The sequence below is a fragment of the Gymnoscopelus microlampas genome (genome assembly GCF_963454915.1).
Source record: "Gymnoscopelus microlampas genome assembly, chromosome: 3".
NCBI lineage: Eukaryota > Metazoa > Chordata > Actinopteri > Myctophiformes > Myctophidae > Gymnoscopelus > Gymnoscopelus microlampas.
Genome location: NC_139940.1, coordinates 25,415,532 through 25,435,531, shown reverse-complemented (window position 1 = coordinate 25,435,531; position 20,000 = coordinate 25,415,532). Strand labels below are relative to the sequence as shown.

Sequence of the window (20,000 nt, the reverse complement as noted above, 5' to 3'; positions counted from 1 at the left end):
ACCTTCTAACAAGGGCTGATCCTCTAATCTAGTCATTTCTGACTAAATTAGACAGGTCTTGAACAGGTTTTGAAAATGTTCTCCAGATTTGTCTGTTGGAAAAAGCGGTGTCTTGGTTTCATCCTACTGTCTTTGGTTTGGTAAAAGGCGTCAGGATACAGGAAATGTTTGGTGACTTCTGCCTAGCATGGAAATGCTAGAGTAGCATGGAAATGCTAGAGTACTTCTGAGTTTATCTTGTGGATCAATTAAAAGGTTTTCATGAGAACGAAGGAGTATCTCCTGGCTCTACTCATTCAACAATGCTCTTGTGCTATGTATGTGCAATTACAAATACAAAATATAGCTGCAAGCAGCAATGAGCGGTTTCGAGAATAATGGCAGACTGGCAGACTGTGACAGAGTGGCAGACTGGCAGACTGGCAGACTTTGACAGAGTGGCAGACTGGCAGACTGTGACAGAGTGGCAGACTGTCAGACTGGCAGACTGGCAGACTGGCAGACTGTGACAGACTGTGGCAGACAGACAGACTGTGACAGACTGGCAGACTGGCAGACAGACAGACAGACAGTGACAGAGTGGCAGACTGGCAGACTGTGACAGACTGGCAGACAGTGACAGAGTGGCAGACTGGCAGACTGTGGCAGACTGGCAGACTGGCAGACAGACAGACAGACAGTGACAGAGTGGCAGACTGGCAGACAGACAGACAGACTGTGACAGAGTTGCAGACTGGCAGACAGACAGACAGTGACAGAGTGGCAGACTGGCAGACAGACAGACTGTGACAGAGTGACAGAGTGACAGAGTGACAGACTGGCAGACTGGCAGACAGACAGTGACAGAGTGGCAGAGTGGCAGACAGACAGACAGTGACAGAGTGGCAGACTGGCAGACAGACAGACAGTGACAGAGTGGCAGAGAGAGAGAGAGAGAGAGAGAGAGAGAGAGAGAGAGAGAGAGAGAGAGGCAGTGAGAAAGAGAGAGAGAGGCAGTGAGAAAGAGAGAGAGAGAGAGAGAGAGAGGCAGTGAGAAAGAGAGGCAGTAAGAGAGAGAGCGAGAGAGAAGAAGTGAACATGCATTCATTAACAAAGTCATGATTTTTGTTCAGTAAATTATATTTGGACCGGTTAAATTGGGGTTTGAACCAGGGACCTATAGACTTGTGGGTAGACAGTGTAAAGGATAAGGATAATTCCAGGTCCGTTCATGAAAGTCCTTGCGGTCTTGTTTCCAATGAGGGCCTGTGAGCAATTAGGGGTTAAGAGTCTTGTTCAGGGACAAATTTCATTTCATCGACACATTTGCTGGCCTGGCCTGGAATCGTACCTGGGGTAACCAGGGCCTCTGGCTCCCTAGGTGGGCTCACTAACCACTCAGCTATGGCCACAGTACAGACTGAGCCATTGGATAGACAGAATTGGATTTCATATGTGGTAAGTTATCATACAGCATGGGTTGCTTATTATATACATACAAGCTCATAACGCGTCACATTGTAGATCGGCTGTATGTGGTTACTGTAGGTGTTGTATTAATAATTACATCTGCAAAGTAACAAGTAACTAAAGCTGTCATCTGCTGTAATTGTAGTAGAGTAGAGTAGTAAAGTAAAAGTACCTAAAAATTGTACTGTGCATGTGGCAGGTGTGATTGGTGATGAGTGAGAGCAGGTGAGAGGGGTGGATCCAATCCATGGGAATAGGGGGAATTCCAAATGATGATCACCTCAACGCATTGTTGGGGACAGGGATCGAACCAGCGACCTATGGATTCACAGGCTGCCTCTCTTCTCATTGAGCTAAAGATATGGCCTCCCTGATGGTGTCTGTTGATATCTGTAGGTTTTTCCGTCCTATAGGTTCTTCCGGTGTGAGATTGTAGATCAGCTATTTTCACAAGAAAGTATGTCATACATAAAAAACAACTACTCTCAAAAGCAATTCATGGTATTGTTTAAAAAGTGCACATGTCTGAATTAACAGGGTCATGTTTTGTATAATGCAATTTAAATGTAAACTGTGACGAGTGGGGTTTGAACCGTGGACCTTTGGCACATGAGACTAACACTGTATTGATCAAGCTATTCAATCCACAGCCTTGGTCAGTGAGAAGGGAGAATCCAACAAAACAAAACAAAACAAAAGAGGGAATGAAGTACATCATACATTGAAAACAACTACTCTCAATAAGCGTTTCATTTAACAATTGCATGTTTATTCATTGATACAGTCATGTTATGTGCAATGCAATTGAGTTGAGGTCTGCATGAGGTGAGATTTGAACCGGCGACCCTCTGGTAACAAGGCAGATGATTAAGCCATTGGGCCAACAGACCCGAACTGATGAAAAGGGAGTTCACACACATGACACACTTTCACGCAAATTGCTCAGAAATACTGGATTTAAATGTTTTTCAAACTGCTCAAAATTGCAGACAATCTAAGGGCGGAGTTTACTGGTCAACAATTGCACATGCATTCATTGATACAGTCATGTTGTGTGCAATGCAATTATAATGAATTCTACATGACGTGGGATTCGAACCAGGAACCCTGTGGTTTCAAGGCAGATGATTAAGCCATTGGGCCAACAGACCTGTACTAGTGAAAAGGGAGTTCACACACATGACACACTTTCACGCAAATTGCTCAGAAATCCTTGGTTTAAATGTTTTTCAAACTGCTCAATATATTTCGGAATGGAAACTAGTGGAAAATAGTCGATCTACAAGCTCACAACGCGTTGCTATCTAAAAAGGTGTGAGATTGTAGATCGGCTATTTTCACAAGAAAAGAAAAAAAAACTACTCTCAAAAGCATTTCGTGTTATTGTCTAAACATTGCACATGTCTGAATTAACAGGGTCATGTTTTGTACAATGCAATTTAAATGTGAACTGTAATAAGTGGGATTCGAACCAGGGACCTTCGGCACATGAGACTCACACTCTACTGGTGGAGCTATCCAATACACAGCCTTAGACAGTGAAAAGGAAGAATCCAACAAAACAAAACAAAAGCGCGAATGAAGTACGTCATACATTGAAAATAACTACTTTCAAGTATGCATTTCTCGTAATCTTTAACAATTGCACATGCATTCATTGATATAGTCATGTTGTGTGCAATGCAATTATAATTAAGTCTACCTGAGGTGGGATTCGAACCGGCTACCCTATGGTTTCAAGGCAGATGATTAAGCGATCAAGCTATTGAACCAACACACCTGAACCTGTGAAAAAGGGCCTCAAACATGTATTTGACACAGTTTCATGCAAATTGCTCAGAAATACTGGATTTAAATGTTTTTCAAACTGCTCAAAATTGCAGACAATCTAAGGGCGGAGTTTACTGGTTAACAATTGCACATGCATTCATTGATACAGTCATGTTGTGTGCAATGCAATTATAATGAATTCTACATGACGTGGGATTCGAACCAGGAACCCGGTGGTTTCAAGGCAGATGATTAAGCCATTGGGCCAACAGACCTGTACTAGTGAAAAGGGAGTTCACACACATGACACACTTTCACGCAAATTGCTCAGAAATCCTTGGTTTAAATGTTTTTCAAACTGCTCAATATATTTCGGAATGGAAACTAGTGGAAAATAGTCGATCTACAAGCTCACAACGCGTTGCTATCTAAAAAGGTGTGAGATTGTAGATCGGCTATTTTCACAAGAAAGTATGTCATACATAAAAAAAAACTACTCTCAAAAGCATTTCGTGTTATTGTCTAAACATTGCACTTGTCTGAATTAACAGGGTCATGTTTTGTACAATGCAATTTAAATGTGAACTGTAATAAGTGGGATTCGAACCAGGGACCTTCGGCACATGAGACTCACACTCTACTGGTGGAGCTATCCAATACACAGCCTTAGACAGTGAAAAGGGAGAATCCAACAAAACAAAACAAAAGCGCGAATGAAGTACGTCATACATTGAAAAGAACTACTTTCAAGTATGCATTTCTCGTCATCTTTAACAATTGCACATGTATTCATTGGTATAGTCATGTTGTGTGCAATGCAATTATAATTAAGTCTACCTGAGGTGGGATTCGAACCGGCTACCCTATGGTTTCAAGGCAGATGATTAAGCGATCAAGCTATTGAACCAACACACCTGAACCTGTGAAAAAGGGCCTCAAACATGTATTTGACACAGTTTCATGCAAATTGCTCAGAAATCCTGGATTTAAATGTTTTTCAAACTGCTCAAAATTGCAGACAATCTAAGGGCAGAGCTTACTGGTCAAAGTGATACATGTGTTCCTCATGAGTCAAGGCACATGTGTAAGCAGGTTTAACGGCTGTCGGCCAAACGAGGCATGACTTTTGCCTGTTTAAAGTTTGCATTTTCAAAAAATTGCTATAGCGCCCCCCTTTGACCAATTGGAGTAAGATTGGTTTCAGTGATACTTGGAAGGACCCTCTACAATATTGCAAAGTGTCAAACAAATGTGAGTCTGCATGTATGTGTTAGGGGCAGATGAATAATTTAAAAAAAGCTGCAATTTTCATTGGCTTATAAAAGCTTAACGTTTTCACTTATGGAAAATCCGCTAAGTTACGTTTGTCGGCATTGGTCCAAAGTTCATGTGTATACAGTTTCGTACAGATTGCTCATAAATCCCAGGAGAAGTGATTTTTTTACTGCTTTTTACTGCTTTTCATAGAATTCGAAATGGTGGGAGATCTAAAGGTCAGAGGTCAAAAGTCAAACAGTGAAAGTTGTTAGGCATGAGGAGACGCATGTGTGTATCGAAGTTTCATGGCTGTAGGTCGAACAGGGCATGAGCTGTACCTGTTCAAAGTTGGCATTTTCAATTGAGTGCTACAGCGCCACCCTTTGGCCAATGGTTGTGAGTTTCGGGTTTTCGCCGTTTGGCATAGCCCTCTACCATATTGCCGAATTTCATAAGAAGTGACCAGGCGGTTAGGCCAGAACTGGCAAAAGCGGCGGAAGATCATGAATTCCTACAGATGTAATAAGGCTTCGAGCCTATTGGCCTCGAAACCTTAATAATAACTGAAAACAATCTTCTGTAGTTGTGGGAAAAGATGCTCTTCTCAAAGTAATGTAAGAGACAGAACAGGTCAAATCTGGCCTTGAATCTGGCTTTACTCAAGCTCAGATGTATACACCGTCACACTGAGATTGAAACCATGATTCTGCTTGTTTGCGCCATAAACTCTTTGGCTAGACATCTTATTTAAGACAGGGTATGAGCAGGGACATTTTGTACATTTAATTAAGGCTTGTGATTCAAGCATGCAGAGTAAGGTACATAGGCTCCTCGATGTTCTTGTGATAATGCGAAACAAAGGGGCAGATTTAGCCTAATAGCATGGCAGTCTTGTTAAGCACTGAAATAGATTTGACAATTTACACCCCAGATAGTCTGTAGACAAAGCCATCTGCCTCTGTCGTTTTTGTCCTCAGGCAGACACCATACTCTGCCAACTGTGAACAGAGCAAGTGTGGGGCTCAGATGGCGGTGGAAGTGTGTTTGCACATGCGTGTGCAAGCTTTCGTGTACAGTAGCATGCGTGTTTGTATAGGCTATATACAGCATGCATGTATCTGTTGGTCCATGTATTATGCAGCTCTTTGTTGTGCTAGAAAGGATAAATATGGATGTGTTTTGTATGTTTTTTTGGTACAAGTCTGTGCGCTAATGCAAAGCTTATTCCAACGAGGTTGTTGCCTCCAGCTCTTTATATTTGATTCCAATTTTGTGACAGACAGATTGGTCACATTATCCCATTTTGAATAAAGCTGTGTTGAAAGCCTGCCTGCCGGTGACACTGCTCACAGTCTGTTAGAGTGCTAAGACCCTGACAATTATGTCACTCATTTAGCGTTGTGGAATCCTAAAAAAGAAAAGCTCTGTTTTTAGGGGCACATGTGAAGTGATGCAGATGTTTGGGACTTTTTAGATGTCACATTGAAGCACTTATAGATAATCAGGAACAGAGAGGACGTTCATTTCAAAACTGTTTTTGTTTGTTAAATGGTGCTTGATATTAAAACCAGCCAAATCTCTGAATGATTTGACCAATTAATGTATACATACAATATGCAGACACAGTGACGCACGCACGCACGCACACACACACAACACACCACTTATTTCTCATCCAACCATTCATTTTCTTCTGACCCCCAATTCCATATTTCATCACCAACACCTTGCACTGTTGACATTCCTCCTCTTCCTTTCTTGTTTTCTTATGCTCTTCTATCCTCTGCTCTTCTGTTCTACACTTTTTCTGTCTCTTCTTGGCTACTCTCCTCATCTCAACTTTGCTCAAGCACTTTGCCCCACTGGCCATATTTACACGGTGGCCATTTGCTCTTACGTTTGACTCAGGTGGAAACCCCCCCAAATATGACGTAAGAGTATCCCCTTGTCGCTTTCTCCCTATTTAAACCCATGTCTCTGCGTCTCTCTGCAGGTGTAATGTCCAGGACTACATCTGGCATAAGGGGGCTCGCTGTGAGTCTGTCGTGACTGAGTTCCAGGTGATGTGTCTGGCCGTGGGGGCCTCCGCCTTGGTGGTCCTCCTGCTCTTCATGATCGTTGTCTGCTTTGCCAAGAAGCTCCACGTGCTCAAGACGGAGAACAACAAGCTGCGGAAGCGGAGGTGAGGGCCTCACAACTGTGATTCACAATATTCATAAATAGATAATACGAATGAGAAACCTTCGGTTCGGCATTCATGAGTAAAGCAAAAGAAAAAAAAGACAAAAACCCACCTGACTCATCAAAACCAGAAGCTGAAATCACCTTTGTTTTTGAGGTTAAGGAACTAACAATGTCAGACCAAGTTTTAATTAATTTCAATTGAGTCACAGAGGCATTTCAAGTCAGTGTGATGATATCAACGAGTCAATGAGGTGGGGAATGAACCAGCTTAGAAAGCCATCACGTCAAAGTGAAGAACAATGGTCACGATAAGGCTGAAATCTATTGATTCAGATTGGAGAGGATGAGGGTTGAGAGTGAGACAAAAGAAGCAGTACAGGTAGCTAGACATCTATTGTGAAACTGGTGAGATTAGTGTGAAGAGATAATCGTAACACAAACATGGAAAGCTTAAGACTGAGATTCTGACAGACAAACACAGAAGAAGGATAGCCCGAGTCAGAAACAGCCAGGTGTTTTACACAGGAGAGGAGAAGAGGCTTTGGTTGTGCTATCTACGGAGGATTATGGTTTGATAGTAGCCACTTTTCACATTCATATTCTGCACTTAGTTGACTTGCGATTTCTCAGTTAGAGTGTAGTTGGCAGCCTTACTGCCCAGGAATCTTTGTGCACAAATGCCACAATACGTAAGTAATTAAATGTAATTACTGATCTGTTGTATATTTAATTCCGTCTAATGGATGTCACATCATCAGTGTTGCAAAAAAGGCCCATTTACGGCATTACTAAAACATTGGGCCCTTGTGCCATACTAAGAGATATAAGATTCAAGATTTCATCATTATTATTATCATTATTAATATTAATATTAATATTAATATTAATATTAATATTAATATTATTACACTTATTATTATTATTATATTATATACAGTATGAGTCAATGGCGTACCCACCATAGAGGCAGGGCAGGTGGCCGCCTGCCCAACTAAAATCTAGCCTCCCCAAGAAAATAATGTAAAAGACTGAAAAACAGGCAGTGAAAAAAATCCAAAGAGAATAGTGGCCGTTGGACCTCCTCGTCCATTCAGCAGCTTGAGCCATTAAACTACAACATGAAGAGACCACAGCTGAATAATTGATTGATTGATTATACTTGCATATTGTTTTTATTAACGTTTTTCAGTTTTGTAGTCAGTGTAGTGTTGTTGTTAACTTGTTTCCCCAGAGATTTCCCCCCGACATTTTTCCCCGAGGGGGGGGGGGGGTAGGTAGAGAAAAAAATCTCTCCTGCCCTAAATGTAATTTCTGGGAACGCCACTGGTATGATCACACCTCAGTTCCTCAGCATTGTGGCATGAAAAAAATAATTCAGGATAGTCATAGAGATAAATACAGATAAAGAACAAATGAATTACCAAATTACCAAATACAGCATTTAATGTTTAAATCTGTGAACAGAGCTGCAAAGATGGAGGGAGTGCGAAGAGGGGAGGAGAGCGGCAGAGTGTAGAGGACAAGCAGAGGCAAGGATGAGAACGAATAGATAAGTGGAGGAAAATTGGGGGTGAAGCTTGGGTCTCCCCAGAGGGCTGTGGCTGCATTGGGGGAGAGAGAGAGAGGGAGAGAGAGAGAGAGAGAGAGAGAGAGAGAGAGAGACGGAGACAGACAGAGAGAGCAAGAGAGAGAGAGAGGCAGAGAGGCAGCAGAAGGGGGATGGGTGACAAAAAGAGGAGAGGAGACAGAGAGGATAGACGGACAGAGAGGGGAGGGGGGGGGAATCGGATGGCTCAAATAAAAGGAGGAAGGAATTGAGAGAGGGACAATTGAGACAATGAAGGAATGCAGTAGAGGAGGCATAGGGGAGGGTGACAGAGAGCTGATGGCATGCGGCCCGGGCAGACAACCAGATGATGAGATAGATGAGAGAGAGGAGGAGATGAAGGGAAGGAAAGGGGAGGGGGTTTAGATGTATACATGTATACATTGAAAGAGAAAGGGAGAGTGCACAGAACGCAGAATGAAAAGAGGGCTTTGCTTCACCAGCGATGCCGGTGTGCGGGCGGGCGTCTCCGCCAGCCAGCGCGCCAGCACTTTGCCTAGCAACAGGGCAGTCATGGATGAGCGCGGCGGACGTGAGTGGGAATGCAAATGCGGACCAAATCCTCGACACTTTTAGATCCCACGCTACAGGTCTATTTTTAGCCAGAGGATGAAGGCCATCGTACCAGCCATGATGGCCAAGTCCATGTTGATGATGATGATGGTGATCAAGAGGAGGAGAAGAAGTAGGAACACTGAAAGTGGTGCAGTCACTGTGAGCGGTGCGGCCCGAGTAGCGAGCTGGGAAAGAGGATGATGTCATTCGTGCGCTAGCTCAGACTGAAAGTAGGCCAGTCTGATGTGGGGGTGGGGGTGGGGGGTACATGGGGGGTGTATAGAGAGTGAGGGAGAGCGACAGGGACAGAGAGCGGGAGAGAGAGAGCGAGCGAGACAAGTCAAAGGAGGCGGAGTTGACCTACATACAGCTGTTCGACCTAAGGGGTGTATGTGTGTGTGTGTGTGTGTGCGCACACGCGCGTCTGTGTGTATGGGTGTGAATACTGTGTGTGTGCGTTTGTGTGTTCATCCACGTGTGCGGCTGTGCATGCATGAATACATTTATATATCCGTGATTTGTGCACAAGCATGAATCTGTGTGTCTGTGTGTGTGTGTGTGTGTGTGTGTGTGTGTGTGTGTGTGTGTGTGTGTGTGTGTGTGTGTGTGTGTGTGTGTGTGTGTGTGCGTGTGCGTGTGCACTCTGACATGATGCAGTGTGACAAAAGACAACGCAGTCTCATCGAGTCGTTGTCCAAAAAGGGAAGAGGAGAGATGGAGGAGGAGGAAGGAGAGAAGACAGGGCCACAGATAAGAGGAGTGAAAAAGAGGGCAGGAGGATGAAACAGAGGAGAAGGGATAGTGGAAAGAAAAAGTAAGAGAGAGAGAGAGAGGGAGTTGGAGAGCGAGAGCAAGAACAGGAGTGGTGGGGAGCTTTGAAAAACTCGGCATAATACACCGAGAGGAATGAGCGTGCATGCGCAAATTGCGCATGAGAGTGCGAGTGAGACGACACACGGGAGAATGAGCAAGCGTGCACGTGAGAGTGCATGTGTGTGCACGTGAGACACTGCTGCTGACGAGGCTTCATGAATACATGAGACACCCACTCCCCTCCATCTGCTGTGGATAATTGCACAGCGTGTTTCTGCCGCAGTCAAGCTCAAGGTCTGCATCCTTATCAAACCCACACACAAACCGGAGACGGAGATACACAATATTAATTTATCCATTTGTAAATCTGAGAGTTAGTTAACCCATTAAGACTGGGAACGCATCTGTGTCATTTTTAGACTTCTTTGGCTATTCAAGAATAGCAGATATACAAGCGGTGCTGCGCTATGAGCTTGTAGATCTGCTATTTGTTTTGAAAAATCGTGAAAATGTATATATTTTTAAAGCGAATATTTGTAACTCAAATCTTTGTTTCTGGGGGTCCCTGGAACAGGAAATTTTGGGTGGTCCTTGATATGAAAAAGTTTGAGCACCACTGATATAGAAACAATCGTTTTTAGGATTCAGAAGACATTTGTAGAATTGGCCTCAGGTCTTAATGGGTTAAATGAACAATGAAGAGCAAAGAATGGATAGACCTTTTACATCCACGCTCTGCGTCAAAGACAATTAGGGAGAGAGCAACAGTGGTAATACAAATCCACAGTGTTAATTGTTTACACTCTCAGAGTTATATCGACGCTGGATTTTACTGCGGATGAGCAGATGTTAGATGTTTAGGCTCTTGACTAAATGTGGTGGGGAGGAGAAAGAGAAAGGAGGAATAGAGGCCAGAGAGAGTGGTTGGTGTTTCAAACTGCAGGAGAGAGAGAGAGAGAGAGAGAGAGAGAGAGAGAGAGAGAGAGAGAGAGAGAGAGAGAGAGAGAGTGTCAGAGTGGTTTCTGTCCACTGAATTCAAACTCCAGACCAAGACTAAGAAGTCAATCTCTTTGTTCCTGTGCTGTAGCCCTGACACCACTCACATGCAAGCGCGCGCGCGCACACACACACACACACACACACACACACACACACACACACACACACACACACACACACACACACACACACACACACACACACACACACACACACACACACACACACACACACACGGGGACATGCATATATTCTTCTTTTCTTTTCTTTCTTCTGAATTTAATATCAGAGAGAGTTTTTCCAGGCTTCTCTCTCGCAACATACTCTCACTATCTTAGCTCAAGGCTTTAGTGATAAATCAGTCTGTTAGTTTGACAGACTTTTGTAGTTTAGAGGGAAGGGGACATAACATAACATAAGTAGTTTAAGTATGATGAAGACGAGGAAAATGGAGAGACGAATGGGCGTGCAAGATTGGGGGTGATAATAGAGTCAGGGAGGTTGGAGGAAAGGTGTCATTGGGAAAACAAATGAAGGTTTGGGAGGAGGTGGGAAAGGGAAGCTGAGACATCTTGTCAGCATTGATGTTTCCGTTGGTTCTCAGGATGAACTTTATGTCCCTTTGATAGGGAGAAGAAAGGAAGACATTCAAACCCCAGTCAAAGTGGAATCCCATGGTCTGCCTTGCGTGTCGAGATAAAAACAGCAACATTATCTGTTTTGTTTATGCATTTGTTGTGTTCTATGTGTGCGTGCAACGGACTTGGATCACACACGCACGTATGCACATCGTGCATATGTGCGTGCGTGATCCATGTCTGTTTTTATGTCTTTTTTGGTTTAATATTCAAATGCTACAGTAGATTAAATATACATCAAATGAATATGTTTGGGGGCTTGAATCAGAATCCATGTCCATAATGGGTTAATTAGAAATTGTTGGGGTTCTTTTCCCATTATAATTTCGTTGCATCACAGATAATATATGTCTTTGCACAATAAAATCCTGAGTGTGAAAAATGTGCTGCCAAATGGTTGAACACTCAGGGTTTTGCTGTGTATACAGTAAAATACAGTATGTGACTGTTTTGTCTGTTTGCTGCTTCACAAACAGAAGACAGACATACACTTGGCATCTAACTAACACTGTTGTCTTGCTTTTTCTCCCCTCCCCCCTTTTTTTTCTCTCCGAAAATCTTTTTTTCCTCATCTGTGCTTTTGTTCCTTTCTTTTTCCTGATGATGTGATCTTTTTCCTAAATTTGTCCTCTCTTCCGCTCCTCGCCTATGTCTGATCCCTCCAACCTCTCTTCTTTTGTCCCATTGCATCATGCCATTGTGTCTCTCTTTCTCGCTCCATTACTACACCCTACCTCCTCTCTTTTCCCCTCTATCCGTCATTCACTTGTTCATCCTTTGATCTCCGCGTTTTCCCTTTTTATCTTTACCTGATGGAACCTCCTTTTGTTCCCTGCCAATGTCACCCTCTCTCCCAACCTACTTTCGTGTGTGTCCCCCTTTCGTCCCTCGCATTCTCCACTTGTTCTAACCTCTTCCTGCTCTCTGCATCTGCTCCCGACCTCTCTTCTCTTATCTCTCCCTCTTTTTTTGATCTCATCCCGTGCTCCCATTTCCGTCCCCTCCCGACCCGCTCCCTCCTCTCCAAAACTCCACGCTCACTCGCCCCCATTCTTTCCTCCTATTGCCGAACACCTTCCCTTCTTCTGCCTCTGAATGTTCGCCATTTCTCTCTATCAAACCCCGCTGTCCTCTCTCCCATCCTCCCTCTGCACCTCATCTCTTCTCTTCTATCTTCCCATGTGACCAACTCTCTCATCCCCTCTCCTACTATCTGCCAACATCCTTCTTCTCATCCTCCCATCCCCCCCTCCCCCACCCCGTCCATCGGCTCCCAGCAGTAAGTACCGACCAGCATCGGAGGCGCACAATGATAATTTCTCGCTGTCCACCATCGCTGAGGGCTCCCATCCAAATGTAAGGAAACTGTGCGACACCCCTCCTAACGTCCCCCATGCCCGTGCTTTGGCTTACTATGATAACATTATCTGTCAGGTAACGTGGTTCTCGCCTCTCTCTCACCCCTATTTTCCACCTTTTTTCCCCTACTTCCGCATGGGCATGAGTGTTCCCTCTCTCCAGGGGTGTCGAATGCAAAGGGAGGGGAGCACAGAGCGAGGTGGGGAGCTCTCTCTCGATCTGTCGGTCAGGTCTGAAGCTGGGAGGATAAAGGTCTGAGACGTTTTGTAAGCTTGTAGATCTGCAATTGACGGCACGCGACACCAACACACAACCAAGAGTAATGGGCCCTCGATGTAGTCAGTAAATACACTACACCGTAAAATCCTGAGTGTTCAGTTATCTCTGAAAGAGTCAAAATGGACCCGCTGTGTACCCTTGCATATGCAGTATTCACACGTACAGTATGTGCACATATGTGCACAGAGTTATTCGCATGTTGTGCTGCTGAGTGAGCACGTACTGCCTGTTGTTACCATGGCGACACAGCAGCTGTAGAATCTCATCATTTCATGTGGTTTATCGATTAACTTTTTCTAGTTTATTCTTTATTGATCCTACATGAAGGTATCAACTAATCGCAAAACTCATACGCACACACTCCCGCACAAACACACACCTATACATCCTATACATGCCTATATAAACACACTAACAAACGCGCACATACACACTCACACACACACGCGCGCTCGCGCACACACACGCATAATGATATTAATAAGTCATCGTTGATAAAGATGCCCACTAGGTAGAAGACGTTATGTTACAGAGGCCCTGGATCAGACCTGACCGTGTCAAGAGAAAGCTCCAACAGCCTCTCCTCGTGACCCCTCCCCGCCCCTATCTTTCCTAACCTGCTGTCCCTCTGATCACCCCTTGCATTGGTATGTCATGGCATGCCTGCTCTATCGCTAACATGTGCCTCCGAGTGGCTATGTCAGCCACTGCAGCTCTCTGCTTCTATGTATGTTACTGAATGGCCGCTTCACTCGTTTATCCTGACATGGGTGGGGAAGTTTGGGCGGGGGAGCGGGGGGTGACCTATTAAAAACGGTCTAATGTGACTTTCCTGGTTTTGCTTTGGGTCCAGAATGGGGGTTACAACCAGGTAAGGTGGAAATGTGGGACACTTGCTAAATGGTGTGGGTTTATCCAATCAGGATAAACATCTGAGATGCAACGCTGCTGGCATCAGAGAGCTTATCGGTGGCTCACTAACAGAAGCATGGGTAGCTAGCTAGTAGTGTTAACACGTGTTGTAGCAGCATGCATATAGTCATAATGCTACAACTGAGGTTGAATTTATTGTGTGATTTAGCCATGTTAACTTGTGGTACCACTTTCTAACAACTCCATCAGTCGTTTTGGTAATTTTAACTTGATCTAAAGATTCTGCTTTATTATTTTCTCATTTTATTTACTCAAACTAGTTATCATTAGTCACTAAACATCAAGCTGCCTCAACCTCATTTAGCAACACAGTAGACTACCACAAGTAAATGCTGTTCATATGAGTGAGAGTGAAAATAAATCTGCTGTAGTTAGGAACATTTTAATCCACCATCCATTTCCATTTCCTAACCACATCTTTGGAACCTCAATGTCCCAACTAAACGATACAACAAAACTCTATATGACCCAATCTATAGGCCTGGATCAAATAGCATTTGCAAAAGAAAAATAATAATAATCCAGATGGGTGGGGCTTTCCAGCTGGGGAATGAATGGCTTATCTATGACAGGCAGGGTGGCATAGTGGTTCAGTGCTTAGCCCTGTTTCCTCAAGAAGGTTCTGGGTTCAAACCCGACTGCATGGAGCCTTTCTGTGGAGTTTGAATGTTCTTCTCATGTTCACATGGGGTTTCTACAGGTTCTCCGGTTTCCTCCCACACCAAAAGACATGTATGTACTAGACAAACTCCCAGACACTGGCCTTAGAGCTGATGTTGGTGCTCAGTGGTTGCTCGCCGAGTTAGGATGGATGCAGAAAACAGCGGACGTGGAAAGTGTAACTTAACTTAAATGACAGCACACAACTGCCCTAATGCTTTAAACCCCTCTCCATCTGGTTCTCTTTGTAGGTTAAAACAAATGCTAAGACTAAATTCAGGTTATTATTTGACCCAGGTTTCTAACAGCACTAAACAAAACTCACCAGGCTCCTCCAAACACAACCACACCAACTTACTGGTTTTCCAAAAACAAGCACAAAATATGTCAACTAATCAAATAACCAGTTACCTTGTACCTGTACCCCAACCCTTCCACGTTGTGAACTAACAGCTCACCGTACTTGTGTCAATGTGGCCAAGAACCTGAAGAAATAAATAATAAATATTAAAACCAGTAATGGCCAAACAGCACCAGAATATCCTTATATGCTAGGACACTGGCAAGCTCTCAAAGACTGTAGAGAGCTGGAAATATTTCCTGTCACCTGCGAGGAAGTTACTGGTTACTCCCTTGTTTCTATCTTTCTGTCTCTCTTACTCCACTATCTCTCTGTCTGTTTCTCCTTCTGTTTCTTTCTGTGTCTCTCATCTAATCTTTTATTCACTCTCTTTACCCAATCTCACTCTCCACACTAAGCTTCTTCTCTCTCTCGCTTTCTCTCTCGCTTTCTCTCTCTCTCTCTCTCTCTCTGACAATTTGTGTTGTCTTTCACTTTCTTTCTTTCTTTCTTTCTTTCTTTCTTTCTTTCTTTCTTTCTATCCCTCACTCTCTGTCTTTCTAACTGATGATGTAATATAACTTTTGAGGAGTATAACCCTCTGCCCCCTGCCCCCCTCCCCTCAGAAAACCATGAGCAGATACACCTGGGAGTGTAAGACCAAAGAGGAGCCCGACTGTGAGGTAAGACCACTCCCCCTAAAATGGCTCTGCCCCTCACCTTCCCAAACGGCTCTCTCATTGTACTGTGACCCTGTCAATCACCCAGTCTCGACTCAATGGACCAGTCCATACCTTTCCTTCCTCAAACATGGTCAGTCTATCAAATTGAAAAAGGGCACACTCACATGCACAGTGAGTGCTGACAACGTGGTTAGCATATTGTCTTATAATGTAGGGGTGACATTTTTAGGGTAGACTCATCCCAGAACATTTCTTTGAAGGTCATCGTCCCACCCCGAGAGTCTTGTGCTGCGACACTGAATAAAAATCAAATAGTGAAATTCAAAGTGAGTTAATATGATTTCAATAATATGTACTTCCTCTTGACATATTAACTACACTTAACTTAACAAAAATGTACAAAACATCACATGCGCTTCAATACGGTGACCCAATACATGTACAAAAAATATATACCACGTTTCAATAAAATATAGTAAACCTATAAGTAAACCTAGAAGCATACATCCAATGGCAAGTACGGCTTGCTCTTTGCAGACAGATCGATGCTGAATCATGAGTTTTCTCATCACAAGGGATCATCAATCAAAGCTGGCAGATCTGTTCCCAGGAAATGAAAAAGTCAGCTTCATTGGGACATACACATACAATGGAAGTCCAGTCCTGCTCAGTAGACACTCTCCTTGTGAGATGAAAACAAGCTAGGAATGAAGTTACTCACTATTTAGCCTCGATAGAGCAGGGGCGTAGTGTTTTTTCTGCCCACCCAAAAAAAAAAAAAAAAGTAATATCATATTCAGCCATTTTGATAACAGTGTATCCAAAATCCGTCACAAACCGGCAAAAAAGTACCCAAAATCCGCGCAAATTTGCCCACCCGCTCCTGCTTAGGCCCAGCTTAGGCCCAGCCTACGCTAGCGTTCTGGCTACTCCACTGCGATAGAGTACTGTCTTCCATAGCTTCTGAAGCTAATTACTCAATTCAAAGGTGGTGTAGAATTGCTATTGATAGGTAAAATGAAAGACTGGAGCCAAGTCTTGAATATGATTAAAATTGTTACTGCAAATGTGCGTAGATCAGTATTTATTTAACTGATTTTCTAACATCATAGCACTGATCCACTTCTGGTTTCGCCGTTACAGTATGTTTTAGCAATGAGCTAAAGAGTTATTAAACAATGATTGAAAGTGATATGTTCAGGCTGAAAGGGTTTTCTTACCCCAGAAGTGGTTTAAAGGACAGAACACCATTACATGTTAAGACTTTGCGAAACAGTCATATCAGGATTTGATTGATTTGATTGGATTTTGGTAAAAGAAATACAATCAACACAATATAACTTAAACCCAGGATTTACACATAAAAGCGTTATACAACACTTGTCTGTATCTAGTCCTGCTTCATCTAAAGCTTGATTTATACTTGTGCGGCGTGCGCACAGGTGTCGCACGCCGGTGTCGCACCATGACAGCTTGTAGATCTGCGACTGTCACATGCAAAAGTATAAATCAAGCATTACTTGTCACTAAAAAGCAGCAGTGGAGTTACAATGCCATCACTCAACAGCAAGTAACACAAACACTGCTGGGACAAAACTATACACACTGGGACAAAACCCTAAATGCATGTACAATGGATTAGATGACAAAAAAAAGGACTTGCTCTTGTAGTAATACAACGATGACCTTGGCTCCTGGTCATGCATCCAGACAGAGGATGTAGCTGCTATCCACTGGGGCTCTGAATGAATACAACACCACCCCACTGGAGGATGGGATGAAACAAGAGAAATACTTCTCTCCGACACACACACACACACACACACACACACACACACACACACACACACACACACACACACACACACACACACACACACACACACACACACACACACACACACACACACACACCCATGCAATGCCCTATATACAGTACAATCATTTCAAAGCACATCCATCCAGTTCAGTTGTAGTAGATTAAGGTTTCCCTTACTTGCTTCAATTTATATGTAATTCCATAGAGTCCGTGACTCCAACACATCCAACTGCGGCACACAAACTACTGCTAAACAAATTGAACACATAAGATGATTTGAATGGCTAACACTGTCCATGATTTCTAAGAAGAGAGGATTTAATTCCATCAACTGAGTCAGCTTGCACTGACCAAAACACAAATGAATTGACCTCAGTTTCCTGAGCTCCAATCAAGAAATTGCATCAGTGTCCAAAATGTAAAGGCTGACACGTAAAATAGAATAAGATCCAAGTGGCATATCCCTGACTGATTTAACTTATTAAATGTACTTAATCTGTGAATGTAGATAAAAGAGGTAGCTCAATGCTAGGAGGTAGTCCTAATATTTTGTATGCTTTATATGCCACAATATGTCCAGTTAGGAATGTTGTACCAGTGTATCTGAGTACATGCCCTAGCCCTAAACCAGTGGTACTTAAACGTTTTCATGTCAACGACCCCCAAATTCATATGTATTTGGCTGCGGACCCCAATTTGACAAGATGTTGTACCAGAGAGACCCCCATAGAAGATTTGTGTTGAAATGTTTCAAAAAATATTCCAATTTATTTCAAAGATTTTCAAGATGTTATCTTTATATATGCATGGCACACCAGTATATTACACAAGAAACAGTTTCATTGGCATTCACAAACAGCACTAATGCAAAATCCAGGAGATTTACAAGTAGGGAACCATCTAAAGATAGGTGCCAAATCTAGATAGCTACATTCTGAAACTCTCACAACAGCCTGCACTCATTCACTAATTTACTCAGAGCCACATAAATATGATTGAATTTGTCAAGTGCGGTAACCAAATTCACCACAACTATAAAACCTCACCCCACAAGAGGGACGTTAGCAACTGTCAATGTGCCACCATCATAATCATCATCATCATCAACACCCTGTTTTATCTTTGTTGCCCCTCTCCCTCCCAAAACGACACACACTCCAAAGTCCCTGTGACACTGTCCCCATCACCTCCTGTTCCCCCCATGCACAGCAATGAAAACCTCAAACCCACAAACGTAAAACGTAAAACACAACGTTTTCCAGTTTCACGCTGACAGGAGGACAGAAGGCCCTTATCCTGTTACCATGGAAGTGACATATCCGCACGTCCTGCCCGAAGTTACTATCTAGGCCAACAGCCAATGGGTAAATGCTCTCACCCCTCATCCCCTTTTAAAAGTGCCATTGAGAAAATCAAACATTCAATTATGTGTGTTTGTAAATGGCACAGTGCTCGGGGTCTAGTTTGTGTGTGTGACTGTTTGTGTGCCTGTCTGTGTGTGCAACCAATGCCTGGTTTTGTGTGTGTGTGTGTGTGTGTGCGTGCGTGCGTGCGTGCGTGAGAGACGGGGTGGGGGTGTCTAGGACATATGTATCTTATGTATGTCTGTGTTGTGTCTGGGTGTGTGGGTATGTGTGTGTGAATCCTGTACCTTGCCTGAGTGTGTGTGTGTGTGTGTGTGTGTGTGTGTGTGTGTGTGTGTGTGTGTGTGTGTGTGTGTGTGTGTGTGTGTGTGTGTGTGTGTGTGTGTGTGCGTGTGTGCGTGCGTGCGTGCGTGCGTGCGTGCGTGCGTGAGCGTGCGTGCGTGAGCGTGCGTGCGTGCGTGCGTGCGTGCGTGCGTGCGTGCGTGTCTGTGTGTGTGTGTGTGTGTGTGTGTGTGTGTGTGTGTGTGCTTGCGTGTGTGCGTGCGTGTGAGCGTGCATATGCGTGTGTGTGTGTGTGTGTGTGTGTGTGTGTGTGTGTGTGTGTGTGTGTGTGTTTGCGTGTGTGCGTGCGTGTGAGCGTGCGTGCGTTTGTGTGTGTGTGCGCGTGCGCATTAACTAGTGTGCCTATTAGCCTGTGGACAATGGCAAAGTCTGGCACCTCAGGATGCTTCAGCGCAGCAGGGTCGATGCTGCCATGCAATATTAATGGAGATAAAAAGCCTGGAAAAACTCCGGCTTGAACGGACTCTGCACTCAATGTTTTTCCCCTGGCCTTAATTAAGTTCAGGTGAATTGAAATGAAACAGCAGTTGCCTCTTAAACGCTTTGTTTTATTTTCCCAGCAACTGCTTGGGTACATAATGATGGTGGTCCCACAAACAACAACATGCTGGGGTTGGTCAGTATGTGTGGTAGTTGTTTTGTTCTTACAACGGGAGATGGAAGGGTGCTGTATGAGCGACATGTATTATGAGGGTTTGGATGGGGCAGAGGAGTGTGTGTGTGGGGGGGGGGGGGGGGGGGGTCTTGCATGTGAATGTGCATGTGCTTCCTCCTGGTTTGTCGGGTTCAGGTTGCCTGTTGGTGGGTTAAGGGCATCTCGCTCATACAGTTCACCCTAGTGTCCTCACGACCAACCAAATTGTCGTCGCTGTCGGGCAGAAACCTTGTATGTCCTAAACCGTACCTTTCCGGGAAATGGGGGAAAATAATTAAATATTTATAGAACACAC

General features: G+C 43.9%; 1 protein-coding gene across 8 annotated transcripts in view; it reads left to right on the top strand.

Annotated features, from left to right (window-relative positions):
- cspg5a (chondroitin sulfate proteoglycan 5a) overlaps positions 1 to 20,000 on the top strand; it is a 46,729-nt gene that overhangs the window by 25,260 nt on the left and 1,469 nt on the right. The window contains exons 3-5 of one of the 8 annotated variants that reach the window (XM_084052890.1): positions 6,470 to 6,658; positions 12,552 to 12,627; positions 15,469 to 15,525. In XM_084052890.1, coding sequence (XP_083909016.1) covers positions 6,470 to 6,658; positions 12,552 to 12,627; positions 15,469 to 15,525 — 322 coding nt within the window. Of the gene's footprint in view, positions 1 to 6,469; positions 6,659 to 12,548; positions 12,706 to 15,468; positions 15,526 to 20,000 lie in introns of all 8 variants that reach the window. The other 7 variants (XM_084052889.1, XM_084052892.1, XM_084052888.1 and 4 more) reach the window with 7 other exon arrangements.